We start from the raw sequence: 24,633 nt of genomic DNA, 5'->3' as shown, positions 1-24,633 counted from the left end.
AGATGTTAAAAAAAAAAGGAAAAAAGATCTGAGTGATAGAGCAGGAAAGACAAAGCCTGCTGCTGTTCAGCCTCTTTCTGTCTCACTGCTGGCAAGGATTATTAGCCTGCTGCAGCTTCCCTTAGCAGACAGAGGCCAGCCAAATTACATAAAACAAAATGCTTTTGGAATTTCCTTCTTAAATTGTTTTGATGACAAGTTCCCATTAAGAATTGTTGTGAATCCATCAGAAAGTAGATGCAGCTTCCTCTGCTTACTAGGAAGTGACCATCACAACTTCTCTGGTACCAAACCCTGATGATGAAAAACTACCACGCTGCTTACCCTTACAGACATCCCAAGGGAGGAACACATATGTCTTTGTCTCTTTGTGAAGCCCTGCAAAAAGATAAGAAAATAGCTTGGATGCTAATACTCCAACACACATACACACTGAAATAGCTGGCGGTTATTAAATTTATTGTATTTATTATAAAGCATCATACAGCAGAGTCCAGCCCATGACAACTGTAGGGACAGGATTCTGGAGGGTACTAGCGGACTAGGACACTTAAAGCCAATTAAAAACAGTAATAAAAACTTCGTGCTAACTAGTAGGAAATTGTTGATTTTAACTACTCTCAAACTGTGGAAATACACAGATGTAAATATGTAACAAGAGGCACAATAGAAACAGGACTGTTAATAAAAATTTTTAATAAAAATTTTCAAAAGAGAAATAAGTATGCAGATAATAGCTGGCAAAACTGTAACAGCACTCCAAATATGTGAACGCCCTGGAAAAGCAAATCCTGGATGTTTCCTTTCGGTTACACAGGGGATCGGGTCATCGATTACCGACCCGTACCACCACGGCAGGGGCAGGGAGAAACCTCTCGGTCCCTAGACAACAAAACGGCCGAGGAGGCGCGAAGCCGCCTCCAGCCACCCTTAGGTGAGTCCCCGCACGTCGCCCTCGCGCCAGACCACCCCACAGGCACAGCCAGGGGCCACGCACCGGAAGCGGGGCAGGTGGCGCCGCCAGCTCCGGGGCCAGGGCCCTAGGCTCTGGTAGGCCGGCAGGCAGCGCCCGGGGGACTGGCCGCATTCCACCCCGTGGAAAGACTGAACCAGAGAAAGCGAAGCGCCAGCCCCGGCTGCCTCCACAACAATAGGCGGAGAGAAGGGCGTACGGTGCTGCCACACTGCCCTCGAGAAGAGCCGCCCGGGACGCAAAGCTCGGCCCTGCAGTGCGCACAGATAACGGGTGCCGGGGCCCGCTCCCAGCCCCCTCCGCGTCTCCTCATTTCCATATTTTAACCTTTGCGCCCGGGAGCGGCCAATCAGCGGGCGCGGCCGCAGCAGGCGGCGGGTGCCGCTCACCTGCTGCGGCCGCGCCCGCTGGCTGGCGGCTGGCGGCTGGCGGGGGGTGGGGCGGCGGCCTCCTGCTGCGCGGTTCCTTGGCGACGGCGGCGGCAACGGCAGCAGCAACGGCAGCGCGATGGTGTGCGGGGGCTTCGCCTGCTCCAAGAACTGCCTCTGCGCCCTTAACCTGCTCTACACGGTGCGTGGCCGCCGAGGCGAGGCGGCGGAAGGGGCGCGGGCTGCCCGGCGGCGTCTCCCTGGCCTTGCGGGTTCCTGCCGCCGCCGGGTGGGGTGGGGAGGGGCGGTGTGGGGCTCACTGCGGCCTGAGGCGGCCTCGTCTCGGTAGGCTGGCGCTGAGGGGCTGGGGGGGTCCGAGCCGGGGCCGCCGTTCGGTCGCGGCCTCCGGCTGGGGGGAGGGTGGCACCGGTCAGGCCGGGCTTTGTCACCGCAGGGATGTGGCTCCCCGGGATCAAAATCCAGGGCGGCCCGGGAGCGGGCGGCACGGCGAGCGCTGCCCGCCCAGGGCGGGTGTCTCATCTCCTGCGCCCCCCCGGGCGAGCCGGGCCGGGCTGGTCTGGGAAGGGGGCGGCCCCGTGGCGAGGGGAGGCCTGGCCCGCCGGTGCCCTTTTTCCCCTGTCTGGAAAGGTCGCTGCGGCAGCCCAGGCGTGAACGAGGAAGGGTTTGCTTTGTTCTTCCTCAGCCAAGGAGCAGCACCGAAATAAGTGCAGTTCGCTGAGTGACAAGTGCCGTGTCGGGGTATTGAGCCCTACAAGACCCGCGCAGGCCAAAACACACTGAAGAGGGAGGTGGGTGCGCTGGAGAGGCCCCCAGCCCGCGGTAAGCGGGCTTCCTTGCTCTGCCCTGGGGTGGACCAGCGAGGTACAAAGTCTGGCAGCTTTGGGGCCGTGGAAACATGTGTGAGGGGGAAAAAAAAGTAGTATGCTAAACTGAAATAACTGAATTGCTGGGGAGCTCCAGGCAGGTGCCTGCTTTTGTTTGGGCAAGTTGGAGGACCTGTTACCAATAGAGAAAATAAAATCTCCAGTTGTGGTGTGGCTGTGGGTTTTTCTCCTCATTATCTATTTTAAAATGACACAGAAATAGCAAGAAACAGGACTATGTGTAATGGCTTTCTCTCAGCACTTCTGGAGAGGTAGTATATCCTCTTGTTTCACATTAACAACCGTGCTTGGGGATGACTTTCAACAGACTGAAATTGGGGTCAGCCAGTGCTTGCGGGCAGTTGTATCAGTGCTTTTCTGAAAGCACTGCCTGGTCTCGACTGAAGGCGAGACAGGAGAATAAACAGATCTAACGCTGTGCATCAGAACAAACAGTTCTCGTAGCTGGCGGTTGCTGGACCTGATGGTAATCACCAGGATGGAACATGAATGGATGTAGAAGTGCCTTTGCTGAAGCCAGAGTGTTTGTTATTATATCTTTGGTGTATGGGGTGACCCTCGTTCCCTCAGAAAAGAACAGAACAAAAACCTTTGTATAGGAGAGGCTGTGCTATTGCACGTGCTGCCTTGGAGGAGCTTGCGGAGTGGAGTATGTCCCTGGAGAAGTCTCTGGAGCATGCTTAGGGAGCCCAGCCTACCTGCTATGGAAGTCACCCGGGATCCCTGTAATGCTATGGATTGCCCATGCTACCCCCAGCCAGAACAGAGGTGAGCAGGTAGGCATTGCCTCGTTTGGCATCTGTAGTTGGAGTTAAAGTTTCGTGTATGTAGACTGCCATGATGAAGGTAAGTTAGAATCGTAGAATAGCTCAGGTTGGAAGGGACCTCAAAAGATCATCTTGGCCAGCTTTTCGTGGGATTGTCCCATCTCAGTGGATGAGTTATAGGTGAATTGTCCCATCCTGATTTCTCTTTTCAGTGAACCAGAGGTTAGCGCAAGACTTCTTGTTATTGTTGTTGTTGTTATTATTTCTTGAGTGACAGAAGAGTGAGGGAAATCTGGATATTTCTAACATAATACATGCATAAATCTCATTTTGATATCATGTGGACAGCAGGTGTTTTTTCTGAAGACACCATCACTTATTTCTACAGCCATATATTAACCAGGTGTAAGGGGTCTGGTAGGTCTTTTGGGTGTATTTGGCCTCAGCAAGGGTGGGTTGATCTTTGGGACCTCTGTAGTCCTGTTTGTGATACCTGTACAATGCACCTCTGACCTTAATCTTGCTCTGATGTCTCCTTGAGTAGAATTTGCTTTGTGGGTGTCACTTGGTATTCTTTCATCTGACCTATGCAGAACATATGTTTTTTTTCTGAAGTGAAGGAATGATGACTTTGAATTATAGTAACTGGAATATCCAATTGTTTTTGCTTGTGTTGCTTATTAATTATAGGCAAGTTACAAGACTAATGCTTTTAAATTCTGAGTTGCAGAAGTAACATTATAGGTGTTTAGTTGGGCTGGTGGAGTTGATGTAGCAAAATGTGTGGGCTTCTCTGTACCTTGGCTAGACAAAAACCTTGACAATACAAGACTTGGGTTGCAACAGCACAATGAATGATGGGCTTATTTTTTCCCAGCTGGAAAAAAATACAGAAGGCAACCAGAGCAAGAACTTCATCATCATCTTTTTAAACAATGTTAATTCACAGTAATAATTTGTGGGAAGGGAGTAGTGGGGGTAAGAAGGGATATAAGGTCAAATAGGTAACACTTCCTGAATGTTTTTCTAGCTAGCATTGATGTGTCTGTATCACATGCCTGAAATGAATTAACCCTCAGAACTATATATTGGGGGTTACAGCTTATATTCTGCTTTTCTTTAAAACGCTCCTAGAATAGGATATTGGCGCCTGATTTTTTTTTTTAAATGCTAGTTTTACTTTTTATGGTAGTACACCAAGAAAAACGTATGTTTTTTCTGACAGTCATAAATCAGTTACTGGTTTAAGGCAAGAAACCAGAAACCCATTAACCTAATTGCTCACTTAATATTATTTTCAGATGGTACTTTGCTGATGACTTTTGGTTCTTCTCTGATCTAAGTTAATGTCCTTAGGCCCTGATTCTGGTTTTAAATTTATTTCATACGAGTAATTCTGGCATCTATGTGGAGTCTTGCTGACTTCAGTATGGTTCCTTATGGATATTGGAAGAGTAGAGAAAAATAACTGAGACTGTTTGTTGACTCAGTGTGTATATAATGGTATGTATTGCTGGAATATGGTCTTACATGGAAGAACTATCTGCATACAAGGACCTTTAAAATACTAATTTTGGGTATCTGACCAATTTTGTCTTTATTTGTTCAATCATATTTACATTTCCCATCAGATGGCAAAACCATACAAACTGTTTAAAATGCCTGTCTACAGAGTTCAGCCAAATTCAAGGATGTGTACATAATGCAAAACTTGTAATCTTCCAGGTATGAGAACCCTAGATGCTGGCTCCACCAATATTTGCTTACTTTAACCTGACAAGGATTTCACAGAATCACAGAATCACAGAATGTTAGGGATTGGAAGGGACCTCGAAAGATCATCTAGTCCAATCCCCCTGCCGGGGCAGGATTGCCTAGACCATATCACACAGGAACGCGTCCAGGCGGGTTTTGAATGTCTCCAGAGAAGGAGACTCCACAACCTCTCTGGGCAGCCTGTTCCAGTGTTTGGTCACCCTCACCTTAAAGAAGTTTTTCCTCATATTTCTGTGGAACCTCCTGTGTTCCAGCTTGCACCCATTGCCCCTTGTCCTGTCAAGGGATGTCACTGAGAAGAGCCTGGCTCCATCCTCATGACACTTGCCCTTTACATATTTATAAACATTAAACTGAGGTCACCCCTCAGTCTCCTCTTCTCCAAGCTAAAGAGACCCAGCTCCCTCAGCCTCTCCTCATAAGGGAGATGTTCCACTCCCTTAATCATCTTCGTGGCTCTGCGCTGGACTCTCTCTAGCAGTTCCCTGTCCTTCTTGAACTGAGGGGCCCAGAACTGGACACAATATTCCAGATGCGGCCTCACCAGGGCAGAGTAGAGGGGGAGGAGAACCTCTCTCGACCTGCTGACCGCACCCCTTCTAATACACCCCAGGATGCCATTGGCCTTCTTGGCCACAAGGGCACACTGCTGGCTCATGGTCATCCTGCTGTCCACTAGGACCCCCAGGTCCCTTTCCCCTATGCTGGCCTCCAACAGGTCTGTCCCCAGTTTGTACTGGTACATGGGGTTGTTCTTGCCCAGATGCAGGACTCTACACTTGCCCTTGTTATATTTCATTAAATTTCTCCCCGCCCAACTCTCCAGCCTGTCCAGGTCCCTCTGAATGGTGGTCCCAGCCTTCCGGTGCGTCAGCCACTCCTCCCAGTTTGGTGTCATCAGCGAACTTGCTGACAGTGCACTCTATTCCCTCATCCAAGTCATTAATGAATATATTGACTAGAACTGGTCCCAGTACCGACCCTTGAGGGACTCCGCTAGACACAGGCCTCCAACTGGACTCTGTCCCATTGACCACCACTCTCTGGCTTCTTTCCTTCAGCCAGTTCACAATCCACCTCACTACCCGATCATCCAGACCACACTTCCTCGGTTTAGTTGCGAGGATGCTGTGGGAGACCGTGTCAAAAGCTTTACTGAAATCGAGATAGACCACATCCACAGCTTTACCATCATCTATCCACCGAGTTACATCCTCATAAAAGGCTATCAAGTTGGTTGAGCATGACTTCCCGTTGGTGAAGCCATGCTGAGTGCCCCTAATGATCCCCCTATCCTTGATGTGCCTAGAGACAGCACCAAGGACAAGTTGTTCCATCACCTTTCCGGGGATGGAGGTGAGGCTGACCAGTCTATAGTTACCCGGGTCCTCCTTCTTGCCCTTTTTGAAGACTGGAGTGACATTCGCTTTCCTCCAGTCCTCAGGCATCTCTCCCATTGCCCACGACTTAGCAAAGATGATGGAGAGTGGCCTAGCAATGACTTCCGCCAGCTCCCTCAGCACCCGCGGGTGCATCCCATCAGGGCCCATGGATTTATGGATGTCCAGGTTGCTTAATTGGTCCCTGACCCAGCCCTCGTCTACCAAGACAGATTCCTCCTCTATCCTGACTTCTTCTGGGGCCTCAGGGGTCCGGGGCTCCTCAGGACAGCCTCCAGCAGTACAGACAGAGGCAAAGAAGGCATTCAGTAACTCCGCCTTCTTTTTATCCTCTGTCTCCAGGGCCCCCACCTCATTCATCAGTGGGCCTACATTGCCTCTAGTGTTGGCTTTACCTGCAATGTATTTGAAGAAGCCCTTTCTGTTGTCCTTGACCTCTCTTGCAAGGTTTAATTCCAAGGAGGCCTTAGCTTTCCTAGTTGCCTCCCTACATCCTCTGACAACAGACTTATATTCCTCCCAAGTGGCCAGCCCCTCCTTCCATGATCTGTACACCCTCTTCTTCCACTTGAGTTTGCCCAGCAGTTCCCTGTTTAACCATGCAGGTCTCCTGGTACCCTTCCTTGACTTCCTACTTGTTGGGATGCTCTGATCTTGAGCTCGGAAGAAGCAGTCCTTGAACGCTAACCAACTATCTTGGGCCCCCTTACCTTCTAGTACCCTGTCCCATGGGATTTCCCCTAGCAATTGCTTGAAAAGGCCAAAGTTGGCCCTCCTGAAGTTCAGGGTTGTGATTCTGCTAGCTATTCTGTTCCTGCCACATGAGATCCTGAACTCTACCATCTCATGGTCACTACAACCAAGGCTGCCCTCAACCTTCACTGCTTCAACCAGACCCTCCTTGTTAGTGAGGATAAGATCCAGCAACGTCCCTCTCCTAGTTGGGGTGGACTACATCCACCATTTGCATCAGAAAGTTATCATCAATGCACTGGAGGAACCTCCTGGACTGAGGATGGCTGGCTGAGTAGGCCTCCCAGCAAATATCAGGGTAGTTGAAATCCCCCATGACAACCAGGCCCTGTAATTGAGAGACTGCTCTCAGCTGCCTGTAGAAGGCCTCATCACCCTCCTCATCCTGATCTGGTGGCCTGTAATAGACACCCACAACAGTATCACCCCTGCCAGCCTGCCCCTTAATTCGCACCCACAAACTCTCAACTCGCTCCTGATCCGCCCCTGGACAGAATTCAATACATTCTAGCTGCTCACTCACATAAAGAGCAACTCCCTTCCAAGGAAGTCTTGAGTAATTTTGTTGAAGTGTGAACAGCTGATATCTTATTTCAAATCAGATTCTCAGAAAGGAAAGGGAAATTCCTAAGTCCTAGCTAGTGATGAAAGATTGAAGTGGTAGCTGGGTCACAAGATTAAATATTTAAATTAAAAAAAAAAAATACTGACAGTCAGTTCATTTGGATGGTATGTGCTAGTTTTGTCACCCGAGCAGCTACTTAATTATTGCTGCAGCAGCAAACATGAACTGTTTGTTGTCAGTATGTAAACATCTTGCCTTTGTTTTAATAAGCAGGCTTTCAGTTTTTCTTACATCTAGAGGGGCCATTTGATTTAAGGTAGAACATATGGTAGCTTTACTATTAAAAGTGTGTATTTTTTAGTAGCACAGAGTTCATTCCGCAAGAGCATCCGTGTTTCCTCTTAACACTAGAAAGTACTTTTATCAAAATAGTTTACTTTTCATAATACTTTGCTCTCTGAACTTGTTTTCTAGGCTGTCCTGGTTTTTGTGTCACTTGCCAAAGCATTGTATTTGAAAGGGTTTTTTTTCTATTGCTGCCTGTTGTTCTCTGGGGGCAGTGTTTATTGAAAGTGTAATTAGTGCATTTCTGCCCTCTTTATTAAAATTACTTTTCTTATATTATGGAAGTGTACAAAGATGAGTATAGAAATTCTCAGATTTGGACAGCACACGTTTGGCATGATAGAGTTTTTAACAGTGTTTGTCTTAGTTGCAGTGTTCCTGACACAGAGGGGTGAGCATGTTGCATCTTCCGTACAGATCTGCTAGCTGCATCTCCCTTCTCGCTTCATAGGGGAAACCTGGTGTTTGAGGCAGGGTGAACACCTGGATTTTGCTAGGGAAAGGGAATATGACTGTTTTCCATGTTTTTTGATAATTCCTGACCATTGTAGTGGCTGCGCGGAGCCAGGTACTGGCAGACAGGAATTAGAGGAGCACAGTTCTTGCCTCATGTGCCAGTTTCTTTCACAGTGGTAAATGAGCCTGTGATCTATGCGTTCAATTCCATTTTGATTTGTATAAGCTTGTTTTCAACTGTGAGAAGCGACCAGTAAATAGCCTGCTGTTTGCTGTGCCTGACGGTCTATGGTCAGCATTTAGGAGTGCAGTGTCAAGAGTTTGCCTCAGCACCAGCCTGTGCTGGGCTAGTCTAGCTCATCGTCCTGACTGGATGCTCAGCAGGTGGGGTAGGTTGCCGTGGAGCCATTTCTGTCATTCTTAAGAACATTTTGAAGGCAGCAGTATAAGCTGTGCCACCTAGTCTTGATGTGTAAACAAAACAGTGGTACACAAGTTCCCAGGTATGTGCCAGGGAAGGTTAATGTTGGTCATGTCAGTTTAGTCTTGGTTGTTTTTTTTTGTTTACAGTGACTTTTTAGGAAGGTTTCTATGCTCACACTTGAGAACATAGAAGAGTGACTACAGCAAAAATATAGATATAAATTTTAAGACTTTTCGTCAGTGCTTGGGAATGCTCTAAGCTATACTGTATGTCAGTTTTTAGCCAAAGTGACAGCCATTTCTGGTAGCAGGTCAGAACTGAGACGTGAGGAATGGCTGAGGGAGCTGGGGTTGTTTAGCCTGGAGAAGAGGAGGCTCAGAGGTGACCTTATTGCAGTCTATAACTACGAAGGGAGGTTGTAGTGCAGTGGGAGTTGGCCTCTTCTCCCAGGCAACTAGCGATAGGACAAGAGGACATAGCCTCAAGCTTTGCCAGGGGAGGTTCAGGTTAGACATTAGGAAGCATTTCTTCTCAGAAGGGGTCATTAGACATTGGAATGGGCTGCCCAGGGAGGTGGTGGAGTCACCATCTCTGGATGTGTTTAAGAAAAGCCTGGACATGGCACTTAGTGCCATGGTCTAGTTGACATGGTGGTGTCAGGGCAATGGTTGGACTCGATGATCCCTGAGGTCTCTTCCAACCTGATTGATTCTGTGATATGTGCTGGGTCTGTAGACCTGATATGAGTGGGTTTTGGTTTTTTGCCTGTCTTGCACAGAATGCATAGTGCCATTTGGAGCGAGGAAGGCAGACCGTGTTTAGTGAAAGAACTGGAGAATGACAGGGCACAGAAGAAGGCTATATGGAGCATGGTATGTTTACCACTGGTGTTTTCACCATCTAGCACTGCAGGTGGACACTGTAAAACCAGCACAATTATGGAGAATCCCTCTGAATGCCCTGTAGTAACCTTGTAGCTTAAATTATTAGTTGTGTTCTTTCTACTGTTGTTTTTGTGTTGAAGGAGATGTACACGTGGAAGAAGGATCTGTGGGATCACCAGGCTTCCTGAAAATGTTTCACTTCTTAAAAAACAATGAACAAACAAGCAAGCAAAAGTAAACATTTCAGAAGAGAGTCATTCCTGCTACACAGCAGAAAGCTTGCATTTCCAAAGACCAGCGAGTATAAAACAGGGGTTAAATCTCACAGCCATTTTAACATGTAAGAAGCTTGTTACATGGTTAAAACCGATTTGATCCTAATTGTTTGCCAGTAACATGAAGAACTCTGAACTAGGCCATCAAAGGGAAAGAGCTAGCTTTCATGATAAGAGACAGGAATGCTATCTTTCACATAAATTGCTTGTTCCACAGCATGTGTATCAAGGCTGTTCAGTAACCAGACTACTCATCGCTCCTCATTTCAATAAGTTGCCTAAAGGTAGGTACTCAGAGCTTTCCTTACTGCTCAGCCTTTACATTGCTGTCAGTAAAGCTGAAGAAGTACTGTAAGGAGATAAAGTTGCTTACAGTTTGGCTAGCTTACAGCTGTGATGGAAATGAATTTAGCTTAGTCTTAACTTGCTAAAAATGCACCACTATGTACTGCCCATTGTTTTAACGTGTTGTTTTTAGATGAAGTGTAGGGAACCAGAAGAATTGTCTTCTAGATTCTCTGTGGCTGTGCAGAAATGGTTGGCCACGTTGAAGGGGAGGGTGGTGAAAATCTCTACCTTCAAAATATGTATTATTTGAGGTTTAAACTTTAAAGTCCCCTTAAAAGAAGTGAAATGTGAAGTTAGATGTGGAGAGAGAGGTTAGGGAGGATGTGTTTCATCATGTGTGTAATCTATTTGGTTTTAGTTCCGGTTCCATATCCAGCCTGACAGCTATTCTGTAAATATTTCCTTTGCTGATAGCAGTGTAAATGCTATAGAGTCTCTTTACGTGGCAATGGTGAAGCTGTATTTCTTGAAATTTAACTTCTGAAACGCAGGTTTTTTCTAACTCCTTTTTGGTCTGAGGCTACAAGAAAACAGTGAGAATGCTAACTTCTGCATGACTTCCTTCCTAGCGAGCAGTCCAAGCTAGTTGAAATGCTGAAAAGTTGCTAGTTAGTCAAAACAGCAGACTTGCTTGTGGCTTGCTGTTGGAAGGAAGGAGGAACTTGGCATTTGAATTGTTTCTCAGTGGTGTTGTCTAGAGAAATAATTTGTCGCTATCTTAGTTTCTTTTTGTAATGTAGACTGTAAGTTTGTGGATAAGTACACAAGTGATGCGTGTGAAGAGAAGTAGATTTTTCCAGTACAGGAGTGAGGGAAATGAGCAGCTATGTGCACAGGAGAACTTGGATTTAAAGAACAGAGAAAATTAGGAGATTTTTATTTTTTTTGAAGTAGGAATTTATACAGCAGTAAGGGCAAAGAAAACCCGACAAGTACTGTAAAGCCTAATGCTTTAATCATGTTAATAAGTTAACTGGAGAACAGGACAGTCAGACTTGTGATGACTTTACCTCTGTGACAAAGAAATTATTCTTTGTCTAGAAATTATTATTTTTGAAACATCTCTGAATTTCAAATATGTGTGTATGTCTAGGTATGTATAAAAAATGTAATGGAAGTCACTTAAAGTGGAGTCCATTCCACTGATCTTGAACGTAGAGTCCCTAAAATGTTTCCTATAGAGATGCTAACATTGGAGTAACATTTTGTCTATTGGCAATATGCTTGATTTTCTTTTTTTTTTTTTTTTTTAACTGCATAGAAAAAGTACTCAATCTCATAATGAAAACTACCGATCTTCACTTAGGATTTGTGCTACCTGTAGGTTTGAAATTAAATAAATGCTTTACTGGAACAAATTGAAGAGTTTATATATTGGATTATGCTAAGCCTGTGTTTGCATGTGTGCTTTTTAAATAAGGTTGCTAGAGTTTGTATTGATGGAGAAGATAGTGTATAGTAAATGAGGATCTTAAATTTAAAATACTAGCTGTCGCCTAGCCACACGCACATACTTCCCATGGCCCTGTGTTGCTTTTCTGGTTTGTGGAGAGTATATGCTTGTAGCATCTTTCGGTGAGACAGATTGCTCCAGCTTGAGGTTGTAATAAATTCTTTTGCTCTTAATGCCTGTTGACTTTGTATATTAACATGCCTTAAGTGAACGGGACCTTTTAAATCATTTCTGAGACCTTGTACTTGTGTTTTTGAACCTGTGCAAGTACTTCTGAGGAATCATTCATTGGTTTTTTTATTGAGAGACCTTCTTACTGCTTGTAAGAAGGTGTTTCATTGATATGGGGTTTAGGAGCTGGTGGTAGTCTCTATTTAATGAGCTAGACGGTACATAAGTGTCTTTGGTAAGTGCTATATCTGTTCCTTATCTGCCTGTTAAAACTTTAATTTTTAGTGTAGAGAGTGGCAAAGTTTCCATGGTGGAAGAACTGGCTGTGGTGTGTGGGAGTGTTGGTTGGAAGGGATTTCTGGGGCTCATCTGTCCAGGCTCCTGCTCAGAGCAGGATTATGAATAACATTGGTTTGCCAGCTGTGGCTTTGTCTACTGAGTCTTGAAAACCTCCAAGAAGGAATATCGCCTCTCTGAGTATGGTACCAAACCACCCTGAAGATGTTTTTTCTAATGTCCAGTCTGAACCTCCCAAGCTGTTACTTGTGGTTGTTGCCTCTTGTTTTGTGGTCAGTCAATACTGAGAAGAGTTTGCCTCCACTGTTTTTGTAATGTGCCTTCAGCTTCAGTTGCTGTTAGATTATCCCTAGTGTCACGGTTTAAAGCTGGGCTGGCTACTAAACCAGTGGCAGATGCTCTCTGTTAACCCTTCCCCCCGCCCCCGCACCTAAAGGGAAAGGGAAAAGGGAGAGAGACTTACGGGTTGGAAAGTTAAAACAGTTTTAATAAACTATAATAATGAAGAAAAAATATAATAATAATATTGGAATAATCAAATATATACAAATATATATACAAAACCAAGATCGAGCTCCCCTGATGTCGGCCACGTCACCACTGACACTGCAGGGCAGGCTCCGGGAAGGCCCAGGCTGGGCCCAGAGATGGTTGAGAGCTGGATTCAGGGACACACAGCTCAGGATTGGGGGCAGCAGGAAAACAGAGTCCTCCTTGGACACTGGCCAAAGGCTCAAGCCGCAGAAGCAGCCCGAAGCAGCAGAAACACACAAACACAGCAGAAGCAGCAAGGGAAAAGGCGGAAGGCGCAAGAGCCCGAGACCCTCATGATCCCCCCGTTTTATACTGAGAATGACATGTATGCGATGGAATACCTTCGTTGGTCGGTTTTGGGTCACCTGCCCTGTCCGCTCCTCCCTGCAGGTGCAACCCCCCTTCGGCTCTTCACTCGTAAGCAGTGAGGAATTTAGCAGTGATCTTGGTTTCTCTAAGACTAAGTACAGCAAGAGCCTTTCTGCATAACATCCCTACTGGTGCCTCAGTGATAACTACAAACTTCAAGTGTTATCAGTCCTAGAAGCAGACACTGCAAAACATGCAGTTACTTTCAGAAAGTGCAGTTAGAAGAGACTTAGCTGAAAGTACAAATCACTGAAAGGAAAATTGGCCTGGTTTAGGCCAAACCAGGACACCTAGGCTGCCTCTTTGTCAGACTAAAACCCAGCTCTATCACCTCCTTCTCAAACATCATCTTCAAGGCTCCAGGCCATTTTGGTGACTCTTTCCAGGTTCTCAAATTCCTTTTCAACCTGGGGGTCTTGAAATAGGACACAGTATTTGAGCTGCAGTCTCACCAGCATTGAGTTTCCTTTGATTGCACTTCTCTTGGCTTTCCCTGTTTGCAATGAGAGCAGACTCTTGACTTATATTCAACTTGGCAACCACTGTGATCCCCAGGTCTGTGTCAGTAAGACTGTTGTGCAACCGATCTGTTCCCAGGCTCCACTGAAACACCCCAGGAGCAGAATTTTGTGCTTCATGAGGTTCCTGTTGGCTTATTCCTCAAGTTTATCAAGGTCCATCTGAGTTGAATCTCTATTTGGAGAGTCAGTCACTCTTCCTTGTTTAGTATCATCTCCAAATTTTCAGAAGATTCATTCTGTCTTATCACCCAGGTTGTTGATGAAGATACTGTATAATATTGGCTCCAGTATCAGCCTTTGTGGTGCTCCTTACCCGCTACCAGCTGGATACTCAGCTGTGGATTACTACCCTTTAAGCTCGGCAGTCCGGCCTGTTGTCAGTCTAACAGGCCATTTCTCCAACCCATGCCTTTTCAGCTTGCTAATGAGACTAGTGTGGGAAACCAGATCAGTCCTAATCACTAAAAACTGGACTGTGATTTGATATATTTCTGGTAGATGGTCTTCCTTTAGCCCACACCCAGGGCTAAACAATAAGCAGTTGTTCTCTCACCCAATGTCCCTTCCCCAACCAAGGAAGGGAATTGGGAAGAGGTGGGAGACGTGTGGGTTAAAATTTAAACAGATTTAATAAAATAAAGAAACCAATATCAATGCCAATACAAAACACACAAAATTTTACTTAGCCCACAGAGTTGTGGCAAAGTTGCTCCAAGGATAGCAATCATTGAAAAGGAGAAAAAGGAAAGAAGAAGAGAGCACAGCAAGGAGCCTCCCTCCTCCCCAGCAGCTTTCCCTTTTGTAATGAACCTGACGTTAATGATATAGAATACACCTGTGGGCCAGCCTGGGTCAGCTGCCCTGGATTTAACTGCTAATGGTCTTGATCACCATGGCTGGCCACAAACTGAAACAAAATGTAACAGAAACTTGATTCTATAAATTTTATCCCCATGAAACCAGGACATAGATTTCTCAAGCAGATATTTGAAGTGTTAGTAACCAAGACTAGCTTTATGTAAGTAAACTCATGTAGGTAAAATGGAGTTTCACAGGTACTTCAGTCTTCCAAGGATGATGCTATTTTCTTTGGGGGAGTTCTGGTGCTGTGAAATGTGATTTCAGTAAAATAAAATGTGACGTTCAGAAGCTCCATAGAGAGTTCTTTTTCCTTTATTTAACAGAAATAGGTGACTTTTTAATAAGTAAATAAAGTTTGTACGTTTAGAATCTACGTATTACTCGTTTAAAAGTAGTCAAGGTCACTAAGTAATTTTATTTCAAATATATTTTACTACAAAGTCTTAGCAGCTTCACTTTTAGAAATATTGCATCTAAATCCTTTTGTTTTGAAACACTGGAATAAGCACCGTTGAGTAGTCATTTCTAGTGGCTAGATGGTGCCTAATGCTATGAGCCTTGCATTGTTTTACAGACTTGTAAAACCTCCTCCCAAAACAGCTGAAGTTATTTTTCCTGTTTGTAGTAGTGTGCGTTTACTTTAGTTTTTCACATTATGGCACTGTAAAACTATATATATATAGTTTTATTGCTCAACATTCAGATAGTTCAATCCAAGCCTGAAAATAAACAAATAACCATAATTTCATCTTTCAGTCAACATGCAGAGGAGTCAGGAGCGTAACAGTAAATCTGTTTCTGGAATGTTTTTTTGAAACATGAAGTCAGTTTTCCATGATTTTAAGTGGCCAAAATTGGAGTACCCCATAGCTACTTTGATCCAAATCATGTAGCTGCCTGACTGGATACAGTATTTTCACATAGCTTGCCAACCAGAGCCCAGTAGCATGGATCTGTGATCATACTGAATTTCCAGATGTTTTAAGGAATTAGACAATGGGCAACTTTGTCATGTGAAAGAAAAGAAAATGTAGCCTTGGTATTATGGAGGTAAAGCTTGAAAATGAGACTGATGGCTCTAAAACTAGAATGTGTTCAAAAGTGAAACTAAACTATTTTATTTTCTTTTCCAAAGATGGTCACCTGATTCCTGAACATCTGGAGTTCAACAATGGATTTAAAAGCCAGAGAGGCTTTTTTTCCACTTGAAAACCACAGCAGTTCTAAATTCAGTATGTGGCTGTTTCTACCAGAAAAGCTTTTTGGGCCAGGGGTTTATTGTAATAACGCTGGGTGTCATACAGACTAATTTCATGTACTTATCAGAATAATGGAAGCTGAGATGAGTAACAGCAACAAGTAGTAAGCAGTACCCTGCAGCTCATGCACTGCCTTTATCCGGTAGGCATTTTAGGCACAGATTTTGTTTAGGTCTCTTCTTTTGATTTTGAAACTTTTAAGAATGAAACTTATTTAATGTAATTGTTTTAGACCTCTTACGAAATGAGCAAAAAGCTGAACAAATACACATTTTGGTATCCTGGAAGCAGATTGGTGAAAATAAAAATTTGCAGTCACAGCTCAGGCAGAAAAAAGTAGTATTGGTGAAAATCATTAGAAGAAAAGTTTCTTTTGCTTTTCTTTGTGAAATAAATTGAAATTTGACATTGCCTTTGAGATTTTTTTTGTAACACTTTGAAGAGCTGTGTAGCAGCAGTGTGAGTTCAGTGCTTAGAAGTTGATGCAGAGCATGGAATGTCAGACAGCACTTTCTGATTGGAAATTGGGTTATGGGGTTTCTTTTGTTGTTCACTTCTGATGCTTATGTGGAAAAATAAATCTTCCCAGTGGTATGAGAAAATGAAATAAAGTGAATGGGCATAGGTCAGAACAGGTAGGTCTTGCACTTAGCTGTCTGATTAGCAAGGCTAATTTTTAACATAATATCATGAGGAATTTTATAGCCTTGTGCAGCATGCATTCAGAAAATCTGTCCGTGGCAGAGCCAAGGCTTTTTGTTTTGTTTTATTTGTTTCCCCACCCCCCCTTTGTATTTTAGATTCACGACGTCTTGGCTCAGTGTTTTGGTTTTAACTAAGCAAGGTGGTTAAGGCTTTTTGTTTAAGAGAAACAGAGACAAACGTGAATTAATCCTGAAACTCTACTGGTATTGAACAATTCCTTTGAATTTTATATGTTCTTTTGTCTCTTCACTGGTAAGAGAGAGGTGTAGGTATGACAAATATCCTCGTTTTCTTCTTACAGACTCTCTTAAGTTTCTCGTGTGGAATACTGGGTCTTGATAAAAACGTTCTTTGAGGCGTGTTCCTGTGTGAACACACACAAAAAACACCCACTGTGTTTTGATCTTGATAAGCATCACTACTTGTTTTAGTAGCTTGCTTGATGTTATCTTAAGATTTCCATGTTTCAAAAGCAGCATTGCATAGGTCAGACTTCTAAAAGGTACTTAAAGTGAAAAAATATACAGACATGTTTGGTATTAAAACCAACAAAAATGCGCTGCTCTAGGGTAAGTATACTGAAATGATGGATAAGTTGAAAATTTCCTCTTGTATATACGTATTTGTTTTTACCCCTCTGGATAAGCAGTAAAACATCATGAGATCCATTGTTTGAATGGAAACTGGTGAGCAAATGGAAGTGCTTGCTCTTGTATGTGTTGTAAACTAAAGCCAGGTAGTTGGACTAGACTAAGCACTTACTGTTTTGTTTTGTTATTTTTTTTTAAATAATGATACAACTTGTGGGTATTTTCTGGAGAAGTCAGGGTTTTGGAGAGAGGTCAGTGTTTTGGAAAGTTAAAACTTGCATGCTGAATTGGTGTTATTTAACAGAAAACGTAATGGACGATATGCTACACATAGGTCCAACTCTGTTTCAAACAAGAGAGTGTTAGGCGTGTATCGGACATCTGGGCTGGCTTTGTCCGCAGCTTCCCTCCTGCTGTACCTCATTACAGATTTCTCTGCAGCTTTTCATGTTGGAATTTTTTTTTTTTTGTTCTGTGTTTTTGGCATGGAAACAGGAAAGGCTGGAGCTTCCTGCCCATATAAACAATAAATCCCAGTAGACTAACTGGGACAGATTCTGCCTGCCTTCCCTGAATTTCACCTTTAAAAGGAAGGAAACAGCGTTAAGAGTGTTTTGGGTATTGAAATAGGATTGACTTCATAGTAGAGCGATTTTCTTGAAGAAATATGTAGTGGAGACCGGGCACCTTTATTGTTTTACTACATGAAGTCCTTGAGATTCAGATCTAAAAAGCATTTTTTTGTGACCTTGTTAACTGTTGTGTTATATCATCAACTACGTAGAAGCTTCTCTAATGAATTAATACACCGGTATTCCTGATTACAGTAAGTTTTGGCAAAGTGCACTTTTTTACATGTTCCGAGCTGTGGAGTTGTATATCCTATTTTCGTTAAATACACTGCCTGTGTTTCAGAAGATGTCTGGAATTTTCATTCTTCTTCCAATCTCTGAAGTAAAGCCAATGATTTTAGCTTATTTGTCAGTTCTGCTATAATCCACACTTCAGTGTCTCTAGTCAGTCACAGATAATGCAGTGTGGCTTCACTTGTAGGTAGATTAAGTTGTAACAGCTCCACATTAACAGTGTTGGAAGAATATGGGTGCCTTAAAACATCTAGAACTGAAGTTACCTCTACGGTGAAGTGGAGGATTGATTTGTTCAGGGTTGTGCTGCTTCTCTTTGTAGTGGAAAGAAAAAACGTACCTTTCTAATAACAACTTTAAAGTAAAGAATGTAGCTGTGTGTAGGTTGAGCCTCTTTTAATATGCAGACTAATCTTTGTTTTCTCTTCCCTCCAGCTGGTGAGTCTGCTGCTGATTGGAATTGCAGCATGGGGAATTGGATTCGGCCTCATCTCTAGTTTCAGAGTTGTTGGAGTGGCAATTGCAGTAGGAATCTTCCTCTTCCTTATTGCCTTAGTCGGATTGATTGGTGCAGTGAAACATCATCAAGTATTGCTGTTCTTTGTATCCTTCTAACGCATTACATGGATCACAGCTTGGTTCAAGCCATATAAACAACCTGCTCTGGCAGCTGAGACTGATGTGGAAGATGCTTCAGAAACAGAACAGAAATTCACGATCTTATTTTGGTCAAGCGCAGTCTAAATTAAACTTCCTTCCCCTTTAACTTTATTTAACCTTCCTTTTTTCTCCCTTGTTTGTGCTCTGAAGACAGAAATATTCACGTCTCCTCTTTATAAAAATTAAAATATTTTAATTTTGGGGAGCTTTTTATCGTGGGTCACTGTGTCACAGGTTCCCCTTACTGTGTGTTCAACCCTACACCAAGCTAGAGTATGTGAACTATTAATGTTTAACTTTTGAGAAAGGTGATACTTCCAGATAGTGAGCTGGTTGTATCTGGGGAATGCATTGTGGGTAATACAGGTTGTCAAGAAGCACTTTCTTTTCATACCTAGTCTTTAGTTGCGAGCCCAGACTAGAAGCGAAAACAAGCCTTCTCAGTGTACTTCGCTGCCCCTTTATGCTTTCTGACACTCTGTAATCAGTCTATGGTGCTGCCTTGCATAACAAAATTGACCTGTTTGGATAAGAGATGCATCAGATAAAATTATTATTTTTCTGGTTGCGGTCTATGAATAAGTAGTGACCTCCACTTTACAAACAGGTTAATTGCATGAGATAAGTATCTGCCTCAACACAGCAGCCAAATTGCGAAGACAGTACCCGACTTTCAAAACATGATTTTCAGTATCAAAGTTAGTTCTTTTTTTTTTTTTATGCTGTTTTCAGATGCATTAGTCCAAAAGTGTGTGTGAATGTGTTCGAAAAGCAGTTCTCACTCTTTCTTTAATCTAGGCTAAAGTTCTTTTGTCATTAATTAGAAGACTCTGTCATTGAAGAAAAAAAAATCTGAATATGCAATACTCGGAAAAGTGTTTTCTTTACTACTTTATTTAAGCGAAGTATCTTGAAATGACAACATGAGTCCCTAAAGCTGGAGAAATTGGCTGCAGATTTTTCTCTCTCAAAGCTCCTTTTATTAACCTTTCTGCTCATGATGTCTTGCTAGGCAAGAAACACCTAACCCAGAAATACCAGCTATGTATAGTAGTAGCCAAAAAGAGATAATATATGGTGATTGAGTTCTGGGAACATTATTTGGGTCATCTTTTCCACATCCAGTCAGAATTTACTTCTATAGTTCTTTTGTCTTAAAGGACTTGTTGTTATACAATGAAATAAGGAATACCATTAGACATGTGTGTTATAAAAGCAAAATTAATTTGAGAGTATATCTTTAACTACTGTTTCCAGTATATGATTATTCTTTTGCTAGTCTTTATTGTCCAGTTTTCTGTCTCCTGTGCCTGTTTGGCACTAAACAAGGAACAGCAGGTAAGAAAAGTTTCCTGACTTCTCAGTTAATCTATAGCATAATACTATATGTATGTGCATCCACACGCGCATATTTATATATAGTCTTCCACAAAGTGGGGAGAGCATATTTCAAGAAAATCAGCATTATCCTTTTAATTAAAGACTAGACCTTAGGCAGTGCTTGGCTCTGGTAGCTAGAAGGAAATACATCTGGGTCCTAAAATGACTTTCAGATGTCTTTGTTTGTTTGTTTGTTTTTAAATTGTTTTGCTTTTAGGCTTCCTGTCTAGGTTTATGATCACAAGTGTAGCAGCATGATATCTTGACTATACCATGTGTTCAGCAATTCCAGATAAGCTGATGAAATCTACAGTAAGCGTAATGTAAAGATGATAAAGCCACTGAATTGTTTTTGTGTAACTGAAAAGGTTGTAACTGCATTAGGAACAGACGTGACCCTTAAGTGTGAAAGTAAAACCAGCTTCCATGGGGTATGGAGGCTAATCCTTATGGCATAAGAAGGGTGCAAGGGTACAGTGACTAAATAATCAGCTTCTACATGTAAGTGCACTTTTTATTTAAAGTCTGAGCAGTCACAGTTAGATTAATTGCATATCCCATTACTAGTGCTCTTGTCAGGTTTAGGAAAAAGAAAGGAAGAAAATTAATTATAATCATGAATGTGTCGCTGCTAGGTGCTGCTATTTCATTAGCTACGCAGGCTGTTTGACCATTCAGTCATTCTTTAATATATTATCCTGTTAGACTTCAGGATCTGAAGGTTTTAGTTACAGAATTGTCAACTTGGCCTAGTATATTGGTTTCCAGTGAAATGCAGAACAGTTCAATTAATATAATATGTATTTGCTTGTGCCTTCTAGAGTCAACTTCTAGAGGTGGGATGGAATAACACGAACAGCGCGAGAACAGATATTGAGAGAAATCTGAATTGTTGTGGATTCAGAGTTTTTGATCCGAATGAAACCTGCTCCTCTGTAAGTTTTTAAAGTGTGAAAAAACATAACTTTCTCATTGTGTTTGTTCAAAAATGTACAACTGTGTTCATAGTTGCAGAAAGCAGAGTTTTTTTAACAAATGTGTAAAGTAGTTGTTACAATGATACTAAGCTCTTTCGTTAGCTTATTGCAAACATAATCACAGAGCACCCTGCAAAGGTTGTACACCATTGTCTTTTGTGTATTTGCTTTTTTGGAGTCTTTTAAAACTGCTAGAGTTTTGTCCATGGCTGGCAGTCTTTTATAGAGCTAACTAGATGCTTTCAATCAATGAAGTGTCATCAGAAAATGGAGTGCAGTTCTCTGTTTGTATCTGCTACAGGATTGTTTTAGAAGTCGCCAGTGTCAACCATGTGCACCGATAATAGAAGAATATTCTGGAATGGTGCTGAGATTTGTTGGAGGTATAGGACTCTTCTTCAGTTTCACAGAGGTGAGTGAGTAGGGGGTTATAAAATGGAGTGCTTTTTCCCCACTTTTAAGGCTTTGTTTTGTGAAACAACTAATTTTAGGGAGTTTATTACAGAAACTCTCAGTATTATCTCTGGAGTCAAATAATGAATTAGGTCAAATTTTTCCAGGCTGTCAGCTTGCTAAAGTCTGCCAAAAGAAGGGTTTGTCTTTAATGAACACTTGAGAGTTCTTGCAACTTAATGTTATTTAGACTACAAACCACAACTAGATACCACATTAAAATGTGGTGCTGTAAAGTTTAAGTTTTGCAGAAAGTTAGCTCTTCAGGTTTACCATTCTCCAGAAGTAATAAAAAGAGTGCAGTTACTTTACCTTGTTCCCCTGGTCTTCCTGCCTCCCCCCACCTACATACACACGTAGTTTTTGGGGCTTTTTGGGTTTGGGATTTTTTTTTTCTGCCTTCTGTAGGGCAAAGATACAGTTTCATGTTGAGTGAACTGTATTTTAAGCATCAGGTTAAAAAGGTCTTTGGCTCTTTAGTACCCAGATTGTACATATACTTGCGTTATTGATCAGTGGATAAAAATCCTCAGAGCAGGTCTTTCATAACCCCACAGCAGAGCATGTGAAAATACTCCTCATCCTGCTTAGTGCATTTTTCAGAAGGTTTGTAGATACTACAGCAATGAGAGATACAGCAACTTAAACAGAATCACTCTGACATCTGCCCTCAATTTCTCTACTAAAATTGTGAAGCTACTGGGAGGGGGGAAGGTGGTTGGGGGGATGACAAGATTTGAAAATGTACTAGAAAAATAGCCTTAAAGTTAAGTGGTAACTGTAAAATGAAACAATTTGGAGGATTTGTTTATCATTACACTAAAACCAGGTTTATTATAGTTACCCTTTGGGGAGGGGGAAGAACAATTTAACGCTAGACATGCCTATGGGAAATATTTTGCATTGCATTGCGGGTACAGTTTTGGCTTTTTTGTTTTGTTCTTCTCTCTGTTGCTAGGTATGAATTCTTTCTGAGAAGGTGCATTCTCTTTTCTAATTAAGAAAGCTGGTGTGTGGTTGTGCAATTTTAGCAATAGTAAAATATCCTAAACTTGTGTACTGGAAATTCATTGTCAGGATTTTACGTTTAAAACAAATTTTGTAAAACTGATGGAAGATGGAGACCCTCTGCTTTATAATATCTTTGATTTTTGTTTTCAGATTCTGGGAGTCTGGCTGACGTATAGATACAGGAATCAGAAGGATCCCCGTGCAAACCCTAGTGCATTTCTTTGATAAGTTTATAAAGGACTGAATCTTCTCTCTGCACCCTCTGCTTCAAAATACTGATTCTCTGTAGTTTGGTATTTCCCCGTAACAGGGATTCTATGTGTATCCAAAACCGCCCTTTATTTCCATAAGAAATTTGTAATTTTCATATTTAATTTCCCATTATTTTTGCTCTAAGAATCTCTATCTCGAAGTAGACTGGTGCATTCAGTAGCTGGGCAGAGTCAAACTGCTGCTCTGAACTGGTTAAATAACTGTTAAGACTTTGGTAATTGATGTGGTGAACTCTATACAGTGAGTTCTATAGCACTACTGGCTTCTCTGGTTTCCAAAAAAACCCCAAAAGTATTTTCTGCTGTATTCATTGATTACAAAAATTCACATGATTCATTAAAATGATAAAAATACATGGTGGATGGTTGGACTGTATGATTTAATTAGGCTTTAGGATGAACTCTAGTCAACTTTCTTGTCTTAATAGTGGTATCCCACTTTCCTGTTAAGGTAAAAGTAGAAGCTAACGATAATGTTTCCCATAGTGCACATAAGTGTATGTTAATGACTACTGTAGTCTTCACCCCTCCCCTTCCCTGTTTGTTTTGGCTTTCTAGTAGCTTTAGAATTTTGTTGAGAATGAAAATAATTCCTTTTAATGGATATCTTCACTATGAATGAAGAAAACCAGGAGAATGTAATCTGCAGCTGAATAACTTGAAACTTTTTTTTTTCTTTGACAAGTGAATGAAGTTTGGTATTTGCACAACATCAGAATCAATAGTGGTCTGTCATCTGTAATGTAAGAAACTTGATGTCTGGAAAGTTGTACAGCTATTTTTTCAGATGGTGTAAAATTATTGTTGTAATAACTCAGCAGTGTATATTCCTCTGTCATCCAGCTAACAATCTTGATTTCATGAGAGATTGAGTGATGTGTAAAAAAGAAAGAAAGAAAAAAATAAAGTTTTAAAAAAAAAGTGATTTCCAGTAGTTTGTTTTTTTTTTAAAAAAAAAAGAATTAAAGTTAGAATGGTGTATTATCCATGTTCTAAGTGTTGTCTGAGCTGAAGGAAAGTATGGTCCCTCTTCCAATCTGTAACAGAAGTGATGCATCAGCTGGAACATCAGACTTCTGAACACCTGAGGTGCGTAATGTTCCGTTTGTTTCTAATCACACTGAATTGCAGACCTGCACTGCACGTTTTCTTCATTAAGTTGGTGCTTCTGGTGTGGTAGGCAGCTGCTGTAGCCTGAAAGACAGCTCTGCAGGAAGAAAAGGGGAAGAGTATTAAGGCCATCTGCCAAGGAATACAGCAGCTGAGCGAGGTGGAAAGGAAGACAAGTGGGTTCTCCTACGGTCTCCCTTTGCTTGGGAGATGCCTCCTTGATCCTGCAAAGGAGGCAAAAAGAAGTTGAAATACATGCCCATCAGAACACTTTCAGACTTTCCTGTGCCCAGTGCTCCTAAAGCAGGAATTGTCTTCGAGGTTTCAGAGGGGAAGAGTTGAACCTGAACGCAGAGAGATGTCAAGAACTTGCTAAAGATAGCTTGTCTTCAGGTGTAGCTAATTCTTCAACATCTGCTGTCAGCGCCATCTCCTGGTGTGTGGTCTGTGAATTACTGCTTTCTGTGTCCAGAAGTATTGGTGTCTGTTTCAAGCACATACTTGTACATTGCAGTGTAAGAGCCCACTCATGTACTGAAAGACCTTAAGAGCCTTCAGACTATTACTGAAGTATAGTTTAAATGTACGCTGCATTTTTTTTTCCCCCCAAGTGCTGTCCTGTTTAAGCAACTAACCATCCATTCTCAATATGTCAAGAGGATGGTGATCATCTTGTGGCTGACCTTAGCAACTGTTAATTTTCCTAGTCTAGACAGGCTCTGTATTTTGTGCATTACTGTAATAAATTAAAAGGAGGAGTCTTAAGAAGAGAGTGTATGAAGCTTAAAATGATACCACATTGCTGCTTCAGGTTTGACTTTTTTTCTAATTGTTTTTAGTGCTTAGTTTTGGGGGCGTCTGGTTTCATAAATCTGGTAGGTGATATTGGAGTGTAAATGTGCATC

General features: G+C 42.4%; 1 protein-coding gene across 1 annotated transcript; it reads left to right on the top strand.

Annotated features, from left to right (window-relative positions):
* The first annotated feature begins 1,391 nt into the window (after window positions 1–1,391).
* TSPAN13 (tetraspanin 13) lies at window positions 1,392–23,543 on the top strand. The gene is made up of 6 exons (XM_068405130.1): window positions 1,392–1,543; window positions 18,301–18,468; window positions 19,783–19,863; window positions 20,727–20,840; window positions 21,184–21,294; window positions 22,497–23,543. The coding sequence occupies exons 1-6, from the start codon at window positions 1,481–1,483 to the stop codon at window positions 22,569–22,571; spliced, it is 612 nt and encodes a 203-aa protein (XP_068261231.1). The 5' UTR covers window positions 1,392–1,480; the 3' UTR covers window positions 22,572–23,543.
* Window positions 23,544–24,633: the final 1,090 nt, after the last annotated feature.

This window comes from Nyctibius grandis, chromosome 7 (genome assembly GCF_013368605.1).
Source record: "Nyctibius grandis isolate bNycGra1 chromosome 7, bNycGra1.pri, whole genome shotgun sequence".
NCBI classification, from domain to species: Eukaryota; Metazoa; Chordata; class Aves; order Nyctibiiformes; family Nyctibiidae; genus Nyctibius; species Nyctibius grandis.
The sequence above is the reverse complement of the archived record's forward strand: the minus strand, read 5'-3'. Positions and strand labels throughout refer to the sequence as shown.

Coding starts and splice junctions, on each gene's coding strand:
- TSPAN13 (XM_068405130.1), top strand. CDS start 1,481: ATGGTGTGCGGGGGCTTCGCCTGCTCCAAGAACTGCCTCTGCGCCCTT. Junction 1,544..18,300: donor CCCTTAACCTGCTCTACACG/GTGCGTGGCCGC, acceptor TCTTCCCTCCAG/CTGGTGAGTCTGCTGCTGAT. Junction 19,864..20,726: donor CACTAAACAAGGAACAGCAG/GTAAGAAAAGTT, acceptor TGTGCCTTCTAG/AGTCAACTTCTAGAGGTGGG.